The sequence below is a fragment of the Bemisia tabaci genome, chromosome 1 (assembly GCF_918797505.1).
Source record: "Bemisia tabaci chromosome 1, PGI_BMITA_v3".
Lineage (NCBI taxonomy): Eukaryota > Metazoa > Arthropoda > Insecta > Hemiptera > Aleyrodidae > Bemisia > Bemisia tabaci.
In genome coordinates, this window is record NC_092793.1 from 28,494,686 (window position 1) to 28,508,324 (window position 13,639).

General features: G+C 37.6%; 2 protein-coding genes across 2 annotated transcripts in view; one reads left to right on the forward strand and one right to left on the reverse strand.

The window, feature by feature from the left end:
• PICK1 (protein interacting with PRKCA 1) overlaps positions 1-12,749 on the forward strand; it is a 77,495-nt gene extending 64,746 nt beyond the window's left edge. The window contains exons 15-16 of the mRNA XM_072299354.1: positions 3,381-3,413; positions 12,425-12,749. The gene's annotated coding sequence lies outside the window, so the exon portion shown is untranslated. The remainder of the gene's footprint in view (positions 1-3,380; positions 3,414-12,424) is intronic.
• On the reverse strand, positions 10,680-12,218 carry LOC109041058 (E3 SUMO-protein ligase ZBED1-like). Its single transcript, XM_019057219.2, has one exon. It carries the CDS (start codon positions 12,216-12,218, stop codon positions 10,680-10,682), a length of 1,539 nt encoding a protein of 512 aa, XP_018912764.2.
• Positions 12,750-13,639: the final 890 nt, after the last annotated feature.

Sequence of the window (13,639 nt, forward strand, 5' to 3'; positions counted from 1 at the left end):
TTAGTAATTTTCCACCTTTCTTCAAAATAATTTGGTTAGTTTTAAAAGTTTTTGATGGAACACTTTGAGTGTCTAAGTAATTGTTTTAAAATAAATAATCGTGAAAAATTGTGTGAAAACCTGGCAGCTCTGAAGTTTGCAGTTTGACGATGGATATGATAGTGTCTCTCTCTCTCTCCATCATCGGCAACTTGCGATGATGACGAGAAGATACTCTTACTTTCCGTAATCCTCCAGGTTTTTCCAGTCTCTTTACTAGTTCATTGTGACTTGGACGCTGCGCAATTCAGTCGACTACTAGGAGCCTCGTGAAGTATTATTGTCCTTTAGATCCTGTCGTTGTGCCGATCAAAGGACAAGAATCCGAATTCAACCGAAAAGATTTTAAAAAGATCGTGTACATTTGTAGAAAATATTTTCTTCATGTCGGAATTTTGAAACAGCCACCAATTCCGATATTCCACGGCAAGTGATCCGAAATCTCCGAAATAAACAAATTTATTAGCTCGTACACCGGTGCACCAGGCCTTAAAATTTTAGAAACTTTTAATTGTTTTCCCGTACAAGTTTTTGGAGAGAGACTTAAGTTTTTTGAGCACGTGCACCATATAAAACAGCGAACGCAGTCCTAATGATAAAACCCGACGTAGTGCATCTTAACGCGCGAGGTCTCTCAACCATTTGGAGAATCATGGAAATGAGCTTATCTTAAATTTATCTAGTGTTCAATTTTTTCTATGAAAAATGGAGCTGCCAGCATTCCCCTTTTTTTTAAAAATTGTAAATTCGTGATTTTTAAGTTTTTGCTCAGAAACATGTAAGATATACGTCCATTTTCTCTCATCAAAATATTTCTTTCTTGCGAATGAAGCGTCCTGGATTTGGGTCCTCGATTTCCTCCTCGGGCGTAAGACGAGTTCCGAATCTTTAATTCTGGTTTTTTTGGTAAAATAACATATATTTATTATTCATCTTTAAGTAGTTGGGTTTTAGTTTTCCTTGCATTAATAAATTGTTAGGGTTTTTCTCAAGGTTAGGGGTCCTGGATTCGGGTCCACGATCCCTCTGCGGTCGGAAGACGAGTTTCGGACTCTCAATTGGGTTTCTGTTTTGCCAGATAAGGGCATAATTTGCCATTCCTTCTTTTTAATCCTAGAAGAAATAATTTTTCGTTTTCACTTGTTTGAAGCATAGCCGGTTTCAAACTTAATTTCCATCTTAATTTTCTTAATATTGTATTTAGCGTGTACTACTCGGAAAACCAGAGTTGTTTCATTTCTGAGTGTCCCATTTTCTTTAATGCAGTAGTAATTATGAAAGGGTTGGGGGGGGGGGTGAAGGTTTGCAGACTTAGCGCAAGGCATATGTATAGCGTGCACTCTGCAAATTTTTTGTCAACCAAACCCTTCAAAGCATCGCTTCCTCGTCTTTCCATACAACCATCTGCTTCCGAGATCCAGGAAGTAAGTTTCCTCTTATTAATTTTACATTGTTGATAGATACGTTGCCGTATCACTAGAAAAGTTATAGCTAGTTTTTCGAGTGCATAAGGTGAAACCACCAGTTACAGACACCCGCAAAAATGTGACCAGTTATAGACACCCTTCGTCTAAATATGGTATTAATAAGAAAGAAGTGACTCGGTTCTCTGTGTGTTGTTTTTAATTCAACCCACATTCTCAAGTGAGTTGAATTAAAAACAACAACACAAAGAACCGAGTCACTTCTTTCTTATTATTACCATATTTAGACGAAGGGTGTCTATAACTGGTCACATTTTTGCGGGTGTCTGTAACTGGTGGTTTCACCTTATGCATTTAGCGTATCATATTATATTCGAATGGACGCTGCTAAATCGGATAGAGAGAAAAAAAAAAAGACAGCATTTGCAATTGCAGCCAGATACAGTTTAGGTACATTCATCCGGAATAAAAATAGTAAAACGGCAACAAGGCAATCTCACAGTTTTGAAGGGACAAATTAGTGAAACATTTCGTAAAATTGCTAATAAGTAAAAAAAATTCTGCAAGGTATCCCTCCCAAACGCCATCATTTTATGGTCAAATCCATAATTTTGAAGTTCAAAACATGGCTCGGCAACGTCAAAACGGGTGTAAAAAAATCTTCCGATCATGAAAATTTCAGGGAATTTGCTACTTATGTTGTAATTTGCTACTTTTGGAGTTAGAAACTTTGCAACATTGTAACGGGAGAAAATAAAATTTCACGGTCATGAACATTTCAGGAAAGTCGTACTTCTTACGATAGAATAACATACTAAAAAATTTAGATCAATCCAAGAAGAAATGGGGCAGGGGGGGGGGGGATTTAGTCGCCCTACATGAGCCTCACTGAAAAAAAAAAAAAAAAAAAAAAAAAAAAAAAAAAAACCACATTGTATCTAGAGTCCAGACTCTTGAAAATATCGACAAGAAAAAATACTCTCGATTCAATCAGATTTTTGCTTAAATCAAAAGGAAATCCGCTCTAATGAAGAGACTTGGTTCTTGATTAAAGCAAAAATCCGATTGAATCATGTTTTTTTTTGTCGATGTTTTTAAGAGTCTGGACTCTAGATCCAATGTGTTTTTTCCAGTGCTATTTTCCGAAAAAAGCCTTTTAAAAAAACCGTAATATCGCGATTATTTCTCCAGGAGCTCCAACAACCGATTGCGAAATTGTTGTTTCTAGTATCTGGTAGTCCTCTTCTTCACATTTCAGCTCAAATAAAGTCAGGACCAACTTCGAGTTAAACCCCTTTCAGGAGCACCGTGTAAAGTTATGTTCCTTAACAGATTGTCTAACGATCGGAAAAACCAGGATAAGTCAGGATTTTTTTTTTTTTTTATGTGTCAGGGAACTCAAGAAACACGCCAGGGAATCCACTCAAGTTCGGCATGTCAGACCATTTTTTTTCGCAACCGATTTTCGTGTCAGAAAATGTCAGGGAAGTCGGAAAACATTATTTTTTTGGAAAGAGTTCCGCGAATTTTACTCCAGCGGAAAATCAAAATTCTTACCCGAATTTCTGATCACATCTGTTAAATTTTAAAAATGATGGATAAATATCTCTCATAACCTAAGGCAGCATTTATTTTGGTCTATTTACTATATATTATGTTCCTAAAACACGAACACATTCTTACTTTCATATATTCAGTCCAATCGTATCGAAATATTAGGAATATTTTCCCCTTTTGTCAGGGAATTTTAAGTTTTTTCGCAGATTTTTGACCATTTTTGTCAGGGAAATTTGGAAAATGTCAGAGAATTTGTTTTGAAAATTGCTAGACACCCTGCTTTATTTGAGTGTTCGTAGCCTCCATTTCTTTTATGCCAAGGGAAAACCTAATAATTTTTTTTTATTTTCATTTTTCCAGAATGCCGCTGTGTGTGCTGTCAGCTGCTAATCGGTATGTAACCATGTTTGAACTTTTTACGGAATTTTAATGATTGAGTTTAAACATACAGTAAAAGCTCGTTAAGACGAAATATGGTTAAGACGAAAATCTGCTCAAGACGAAATTTTTTTCGGTCTCTTGACACTTCCATAAGAGTCAATGTAAAAAAAATACGGATAAGACGAATTTTCGAAATTTTGACCCGTAACCAAAGCCGGTTAAGACGAAGAAAAATTTCCGATTTTTTCCCCTAAAATTGGATAAAAACGACCAAAAAGAGCCAATTCTTTGGGGAAAATAGACTTAGTTTTAGTACCTTGCCCTAAAAAGAGTAGGTTGAGAGTAGATCGTGGGTATCCTCTGTTTTGCTGGATGACGGCGATGCAATCGACAGTTGACGATAAACCGATTTGCGTATTTTAAAAAAATTCAAAGTTTTGATTTCGTAATGTATAACATTTTAAAAAGTGATAGATAATAATCTTTCAAAAAGTCATTCACTTAAAATAATCTTTAATTTTAGTTTGTGTGGGTTTTGAAAGCCGTCCAGATATGAAAACTGCTTCCGGATATTAAAAAACGCTTATGCCGAAAATTTTCGTCTTAAGCAGAGAGCGGTTAAGTCGAAAAGCCGCTTATGACGAAATTTTTTTCAGTCCCTTCATTTTTCGTCTTAACGAGCTTTTACTGTATCTGAAACTCGCCGGATTAAATTTTCTTCCCGTATTGGGGATTTAATAGTTTTTCGAACTCCAGAGTAGATATGTAGTATCACGTGAAATAAATGAAAATCCAATCAAAGTCATCTCAAGTCATTGACGATTATGAATACTATGCTTGCATCTATAGAAACTCTTCTACCTTCCACCATTTTAAGATGGACATTTGTGCACTTCATGATCCGATTCAAACATTGGAAATGGAAAATTTGTGTCTGTGCCGTGATGTTCAGGTGAATAACGCCTAATGGACCACCAGACAAGGCACGAATTCAAGCATTCTGATACACATTTCTTAACCAGAATTTCGCGTTAAACACGATTCGCGCAACGAAAATTACTGAAATCAACTCATAACGAAGATATAACCGTTTTATTTCACATTGGTTTCGCGGATTTTGAACTGCCCGCTCACAAGAAACTCAAAGCTCTATACGTGAGTCAAATCGCGCACTACAACGGTTTTAGCAAGCCTCTCAATCGAGCAATGTTCATTTCCCACCATGTGTTGTCCAAACCAAAAGCAATTTGCTATAGCTGAGCCAAAGCGTCAAGATTGAGGTTGCCAGATTTTCATATCGCAAGAGACTGTTATGATAACGTTTAGAGTGCGATGTGAATCACACAGAGCATTGAGTTTTCATGAGCGGGTGGTTTGAATTCACGCATTAAGAATCATTGAATATCTTTGAAAGGAGTTGATTTCGGTAATTTTCGTTGTGCGTATCGTGTTTTATGTGAAATTTTGGTTTAAAAACATGTATCAGAATGCTGAAATTCGTACCTTGTCTAGTGGTCCATTCCTATTATTGTTAGAGAACTGCTGAAAAAATCGCGACTTCGCCGTAATAATGCGGTGATTAGTGCGTAATTTATAGGGTTTTTTTCACTTGACGCTGAATTAATCGCGCATTTGAAGCGGGACTGTCATGAATAGAGCTTAATTTTTTTTTTTTTTGTTAGTAAAGCATTAGAAATAACGCGTATTTCCCGCGATATTAAGATGACAGTCGCATGGTTTCTCACTTCTTCACACGTTGAATCAACTGAGTAACTATTCTAACTCCGGAGTAGGTACGTGGTATCACGCGAAATTGAAGGGGGATCATAGATTTTCGCCTATTACATATTACTTACGTCCATTAATATTTTACTTGGATCGATAGATAAGTCGCGTATTTTCCACGATAATGAGGTGATAATTGTATGATCTCTGTGATCTGAATGAAAACTGTCGGAAAATTAGCGTTTTTGTCGCGATACTGAGGTGAATAATGCGTTATTTGCTTTGATTTTCAAAATCGCTGGATAGGCTCCATATTTGCAGCGATTTCGCGTGATCTCTCATTTTTTAAAAATTCTCTAGCAAATAAATTATCTATCGCTATTTTGAGATGAAAAGAGCGTAATATCTCTTTGTATTTGGTAATCCGCTAGAAATATAGCGCATCTCTCGCGATATTGAGGTGAAAATTGCGTGGAATCTCACTTCTTCTCTCGTGGATTCAACCGAGCCACTATTCAAACTGAAGAGTAAGTAAGTGGTATCATACACGAATGAGAAGGGCGTCTATCTTATGTTTCCGATCTTTATGAATATTATACCTCCACCGATAGGAAAGACGCGTATTTTTCGCGATATTCAGGCGAATGCTCTGTAATATTCGTGATCTGAACAAACGGCTGGAAAATTCACACTTTTGCCGCGATATTGAGTCGAATAACGTGTAATTTATATTGATTTTCAGTCCGCTGAGTGATCATCGCATAATTAGTTTCAAAAAAATTTCCAGAAAAATCACTTATTTCCCGCCATATTGAGATGAAGAGCGCGTACTCAATTTCTTTTACTTTTGGCGATGTGCTAGAAATATCGCGAAATATTTCGTGATACTGAGATTAAAATTCCGTGGTTTCTTACTTCTTCACACGTGGAATGAACCGAGCAACTATTCGAACTCCTGAGTAGGTATGTAGTATCACGAGAAATTGAAGGAAAATTTAAGCGTACCGCTTATCTCATGTCAATGGTGTTTATGAATATTAGACTCTCATGGACAGGAAAGTCGCGTATTTTCCGCCGTATTAAGGTAAAAATGGAGTCATCTTTTGTGATCTTAATCGACCTGTGTCAAATTTTCGTTAATTTCGCGATATGGAGGTGAATTAGGAGTAATTTGTATTAATTTTACAAAACCAATACATGCAATAGCGTGATTGCCGGGCTATAGCGGTGATTATCTCGTAATTTCTCATTTTTTTTAAAGAATTCGCTTCAAAATTCGTGCATCTCCAGCCCTTTTGAGATGGAATCCGCGTAATTTCTTTTTGATTTAAGCAATTTACCTGAAATACTGCGTTCTATTCAAATGAAACTTCTCGTTTTTTTATCCCGGAAAGCAGGCGAGCAACTATTCGAACTCCGGAGGTGGTATGCGGTATCATGCGAAATTGAAGGAAAATCATACCTTTATGCCTGTCTCAAAGTTTCGACGTTACTGAATGTACCTATTTTGCTCGCATCGTTGAACATGGAAATGAAGTGCACAACTATCCGAACTGCTGAGTATACTCGCGCGATATTGAAGTGAAATACGCATCACTTTGAGCGTTCACCACGATAGTAGTGTACCTAGGTAACGCTCCACGTTTAGTTCAACAACGTCTTGCAGCGCTCTCTTCTGTCCGCGCAAAACCACTTTTACATATTGACGAGGTGCTACGGTTAGAGTACCTATATAGCGAGAGTGTGGACAGATCGCTTCATGGAGGGCTTAGGGCCCAAAAGTGCAGCCACCCTTCTAACCAACTTCTAACGCACAAATTTTCACTGCCAGTCTGCAGATTCCTATTCTAACCAAGATGGCTGAGAATGTATATAAATGAGCGTTCCTCCGCAAAAATGAGTAAATTATGCAAAAACTAAGTCAAATACGTGCTTTATGAACGATGGTTCGTAACAATTGTATTAGTAAATCGCTCTGGATAATTGAAATTCATAGGCTGGCTGCATTCCTGGGCCCTAGCTTTATTATTTGCGGAGGCATCGGTGAAGGCCTGATGGATTTTCGGAGTTTCACATCCGTCTATACTCTCGCTATACAGGTACTCTAGCTACGGTGCACGCTCTCCAACGACTTAACGTTGGAACCGTCGTCTTGTTTTATGTTTTTACCAAATCGCCAGAAGAAAACGCGTTTTTGCCGCGGTACGGAGACGTTATGGATGTTCAATGTTGTATGAGTTCACGTCAGTTCAGCTCTGTCTTCAGAGCCGTCGAAAATTCAGATTTTAAAAATTAGACGGGATTTTTTCCTTTTTAGAGACCGTAGCCACCTAGGGGGAAATCAATGTAGCGGGAGCCGTTCTACGAGGGAGCTGCACGGTTACAAAATTCCGACCCGCTGAAATTCCCAGCGCCGGGGGAGGTCCACAGTGGAACAGGCCAAGCAGCCATCCCTGATATCCTCGCCGACCCCCCTCCCCCTCCCTCCCGGCGAAATGCCCGGATTTTGCGCGCAGCTAAGCCACCCTCCTCTCACCCCCGTTTCGCGGATATTCGAATATTCGAAACTTTTCGAATGCGATTATTGCGATTATTTGAGAATTCGAATCTTGCGATTTCGAATATTTCGGAAGCGAATATTCGAATATTTTCGAATATTTGCGATTATTGCTTCGATTTTTGATTTTTTTGAACCGTGGAACGTGGCACTGTTATTAATAGTGATGAATGACACTTTTAACTAAGACGTTCAGTTATTCCCGTGTGGGGAATGTAGTCGAGTTTTAATAAGCAACAAGATTGACCGTAGGGTCGAAACTTTTCGTGGTGTGGAGTTGAGATGTGGACGAGTTTGGAGCCCCTACTGCGCATTGCAGCGGGAAATTTAAATGTAATGAATTTCTCATGGGCACGGCTGATGTTGCCTCCTACTCATGGCATGCGCTCGAGTGAGGGCCGGGCGGAGGAGAGGATCCCAAAAAGATGTGCAGTAACTGACCTGTGTAGATTGAAGAGCTTGGAAAGTATTGTTTTTGAAAAATTTGAGAAAAAATGATTACAACTAAAACTAGTCTTAAAACATATTCTGTGAACCATTCACTGATAATATTCAATTTTTAAGCATCAAAAAGTGAGTTTTAACTCTCTTGCAGCCATTAGGCTCCATTTACTTTTCAAACTTAAAGTAAATTGAAATAGCAAACGCTGCACTTATTCCGCTTGTCCTCCAAGCCCCTCGATTCGTCTTGATACTGATTAGTTTTCCGAAAGCGACACTTAAAAAGAGGAGGGAAGGGTCTTAAGTTGCCTTCCAAGTGTGGAGGGGGAGGCTGGGTGGAGCCTTGCGTAAGGACTAATGCTCCTTATTCCCTACCTTAATTTATGGATATTTTATGCAGGTTGAAATCTGGAAAATTTCAATAAACCTCTACAAATAAAGATTATTTGGAAATAATTTTTTATTCCAACCAAGCAATGCTTCAAGTTATAACAAATCTTCCCGAAATTACTTCTGGTACCTCCTCTCAGTTTCCCCAAGTTAAGGGGGGTTGGTTTGGCCTTCCGTAATTTGTTTAAGGAAGGAGGGAGGGGTTGGGGGGTTTAGGGTTACCTTGATAACAGGGAAGAAAAGTGTAAAAATAGGAAAGTCTTCTACAAAATGTGTGAATGGTGCCAAATGCAATGTTGCATCAACTTTCAATGTACTATTCACTTTTCCTTCTTACTCACTTAAGTACTTACTAACTCCATTTTTTTGCGGACCTGTCAAACTCTTTCCTGAGGTGGAAAATCTGGAGAAAACAGTGCAAGACTGCTGCAGATTTGCCACTCACTACCTTCCACTAGTGAAAGTGTAAAAACGCGTATCTTGATTGCAGTGTTTCAAAATCTTTGCTGCTTTTTTATTTATTTAAAAGGAAAACGAAATTATGGACCAGGATAAATGTTTGTGGACTATCACTAGCGTTATTTGCAAGCTCAGCAAAAAGGAGAGAAGCTCAAATATCCACAGTTGAGGCAAAACTACCTATTGTGTTGCATTTTGTATCAGAGTGAAGTTTACAACAAGCTTATGAACTTTGAGAATACTTTTTAGTATTCTTTCAAGAAGAGAAGTTGCAAGTTATAGATGAAGAAGATTTAAAAGTAAAAGATGAAAATATTAGGAAATTTCATTTATTCTTCAAAAAATGAACGCAATGTTTTTAAAACGAAATAAATGAACGAAGAAAGATGAACAATTTTTTGAGATAAGTTCTTTTAAACAATTTGGAGGACAAATGCACATTCATATACAGCATATTTTAGTTACAGTTGATATCATGTGGACCTAAGACAGATGTGGGTGGATAGCTTAGATTGTCAAGAATTATTTCTAAATTTGGCAGCAATTTGAGAATAAGAATGCAGTGAGGAACAATAGCATCAACTAAGTTAACTTGAAACACAGCCAAGGAACATAACTAATATTTACAGAGGTAACTACCGAGCGAGGTAACAAAAAAAGAATAAAAATTGCAATTACGTAGAGACAAAATTTAAAGTAGGTCTAAGTGTTGGAGGGACTGTAATTCTTTAACATTAAAGTCAAACAGAGGTACATGATAACAACGTATCATAAAGTCTACTATCTAATGTAACAACAAAGACAAAAAGTTGGACTGTTTAAATAGTCAAATATTAGAAAAATATCTCATGAAAAATAAAAATAGGCACAAAGAAAAATAAGCAATTTTGGAGTCGTTTACTGCGCAAAATTTTAACTGTTTAAATAGTCAAATATTGGAAAAATATCTTATGAAAAATAAAAATAGGCACAAGGAAAAATAAGCAATTTTGGAGTCATTAACTAGGCGAAATTTTAGTCGGTAAGGGGCAATTTTATGCCAGGAATGTGAGTAAAATAATCTCACAGAATAAACAAACTAAATTATGACTTAGAGCAAGTGCTAAAGAAGTTGGCTTCGAATGCAGCCAAGGCAAAGGGCTTTAGAGAGTAAATTTTAAAGGAGGCCCAAGAATTGGAGGGACCATGATTCTGTAAATTCATGATTCATAATTCTTTTAAACATTTAAGTCAAAAAGAAGTGCTTGAAAATATCACATCAAAGCCCTAAATGCGAGATCATAGGAGATCATTAGAGGTAGGAAGTTTACACTCTATTAGGAATAAATGCCTATTGTGGCAATGATAGAGTAAGATAATCTTAAAAACATTAACAAACTAAATTATGATTCAAAGCATGTGATAAAAAAGTTGGCTTTGAATACAGCCAAGGCAAACAACATATTAAAAAATCTATTATCTATTGTAACAACAAAGACAAAATGTTGAACTGTTTTAAGAGTCAAATATTGGAAGAAATATCTCATGGGACAGAAAATAATAGGCACAAGAAAAAATGAACAGTTTTGGAGTCGTATACCGAGCAACATTTAAGTCGGTAAGTGGCAAGTTGCGAGTAAAATTATCTTACATAAAAGAAACAAACAAAATTATGGGTTTGAGAAACTGCTTCAGAGGTTATAATTGGCGAAGCAAAGGTATGAACTTCATGCATACCAAACCGAGTCATCAACAGAATACATGAACAGTAATTTTGGTAATTTCCGGAGGTTTATCCGCGTTCGTTTAGGGTTGACTATCAGTCCTGCTGCTGAAAATTCGCGTTCTGCAGCAGCAGAGGAGCCTTGAATTGTGGCGTATTTCCTCATAAGATGATACAAATCCGGATATTTCATCTTCAATTTTTGTTCCCATTCCTTGAATGGATTTGCCTTTCGATCCGCAGTGTCTTTTGCAATATACTGTCGAAGCTGCAATGGGAAACCGCCAAGCTCCACTAATGATGAATTAGAACATTCAGTCTTTCTCTTTGTGTCAAGGTAGCCCCACAAGCTACTTCCAGTTTGTTTCTCCTGCTGCAACTGTTCCTGCAAATTATCGTCATTACGCTCTGACTTCTCTCTTTCCTTGGATGCGTTTGTCATTTCATGTGCCACATTTTTGAGAAGATTGGAGACCGCAGTCGCTTTTTCAAAGTGCAGTTTTTTGAATCGAGGGTCAAGAAATGTGCCCATGGACAAGATTCTACCATCTTCGACATCTCCAAACCTTATGAGCATTTCAACTTCAAGCTTTTCTTTTAGAGATATAACAGGAGGTAGCTTTAGTTTTACTTGCTCCAAGTGTCTCCTTAGGCACCACACGGTTGGAATGACCCGGCTGGCAGTGGCATAATACTTGCCTGATAGTTGAGTTAACGCCTCAGCGAACGGTCTCAGAAGTATGATCATCTCTTTGATAATGGCATGCTCATCTGGACCTACAATCCTTTCAAATTGATTGAATTGAATGAGAATGGAATTAACATCATCTAAAAGTTTGTCGTATCGCTCAACCATATCAAATTTACTATTCCATCTTGTGGGAACATCCTGAATTAACTTTAACACTTCTGATTCTAAAACGCCTCTTAAGATTTGACTATCTCTTAGCTTATCAGAGGCGTTCCCGTTGTGCCTCACATAGGTGACGTTGCCTTTTAATTTATCCACAATAATTTTAGTCTGTATGTTTTCATTGTTAGCTTGCTCTACAATGATATCCAGACGGTGGTCAAAACACAAAAGATGTTTCCTTCTTCCCAGTAAGTCACTGATTGCACGGCAGATATTTGCACCTCCATCGGTGGTGCACCCATTAATGCGATTCTTTTCGAGTTTCCACTCCTGAAGCATGCCTTCAATAATGTTATACAGATATTCTGCTGTATGACTTTCAGATATAGGCTCGCAGCCTAAACTTACAATTTTCATTCTCGGTTCAGACGGATCATAGTAATGCCCAGTGAGACAAATGTACGACTGAAGTGTATAATGTTCCGTCCATATATCTGTCGTCAAAGCCACATAATCCTGTTGATCTAAGATCTCCTGCATTCTTTTGCGAAGAGTATTATACTTTTTGTTCAACAGCTCCGCTAACTTCTTCCTTCCTGGTGGTCGATAGAGAGGCACTACCACACTCAGCAACTTCCTAAAGCCAGGGCACTCTACGTGCATAAATGGTAGCCGATCTTTTGCTGTCATATAGACAATACTATCAGTTATTTCAACCCATTTGGCATTGCCCACTGTAAAAATGAAAAGAGAGTAAAAATATTTTTGTTTTAATAAGCAAAAAAGAACGATCATAATAAGCAGTATATATAATATACAGAAATTAAAAACCCAAAGTCAAAATTAGTTGCACTTACTCATATTAATCTTTTTAATTTTTATGTATTTGCTTTAAGGGAAAAAAGGAGAGAAAAAAAATCTGATATGCCTACAGAGGAGAAACAAGCAGGAAGCTCCAACCAATACCACCTACCCATACCTTTCAGCGCAAAAAGAGGTTAGGAATCCGTGGTTAAAACCAAAATACATGACATCTTATGGGAACTGTCGGGTTCTCCGTTGTTTATTTAGTAATAAGTTCGTGAAAATTAGGAAAACACACTTAAAGGAGTTGCAGGAATTTAAGTGAAGTTATTCGAAAGATTTTTTTTTTATCATTTAGTTTTTCTCTATTGAGTGCGCGAAGTTTTTTCCGAATTATAGTCACCCATTATGTGTTCACCCAATGGTTGATCCCTCGTTCTTGTTCTTTTTTAATCTCGTAGTGAGTGACACGAAAAGTGGCAGCTGAGATGCTCTAGCTACAGTTTAAGGGTTGATTGGCCTGGTTGACAAACCCAGATCCTTTGAACAAGGCCAAGATATCTGCGCTTCATCCGGTAGACAACTTATTGAATCCAGACCTGCGTTTCCTTGCTGTGATGCAGAAACGTACATTCCTCCATTTGCTACAACCTTCTAAAGTTTTACATAAACTTTATATATGTATTATTTGTTCCTTTTCTGCAAACTCAGGGGGGTTAGTTGATCCCTTAAGGTTCATCTCTGCCTGGCCAAATTAATTCCTACTTCTAGATTTTTTCTGGATGAATCTAATCCTTGTAAGAGATTAATTTCAAAGTATACTTACCCACTTTTTAAATATGTTTAACCACTTAGTCATTCAGCCTTGACAGTTACATATTAGGTAACTAGTCCAGCCTCACATTCAATGAAAAGTTCAATTTGTCTCTTTGACCTTCAGCAGGCAAGCTTTTAATGCTTGTCATGTACCACTATTTCTCATGCAAAGAAGATCAGTGATCGGCACTATTCTGAGAGGACCACCTCAGTAAGTCTTTCTTTAATTTAACTTCTAGTTAGGCCAAGGCAATGAATTCCAGTACCAATATTCTGAGAATAACTTGAGCCGTAAAAATGCACATTTTTTAAGCAGTAATAGCAGGCGTAAAAGTCTCTGGACTCCTCAAAGAGGATGGTTCAATTTCATGCTTAAAATGTTACTCGAATTAATAATTCTTATCTCAGGTTAGTTTTCAGGCAAAAAGAATGGTGCTAAACAAGACATGACACCACGCAGTAGGGGCTTGGAGGACAAGGTGCGCAAGTGC

Bases quoted from the DNA above. Each gene is read 5' to 3' on its own strand.
- LOC109041058 (XM_019057219.2), bottom strand. From the start codon at position 12,218: ATGACAGCAAAAGATCGGCTACCATTTATGCACGTAGAGTGCCCTGGC.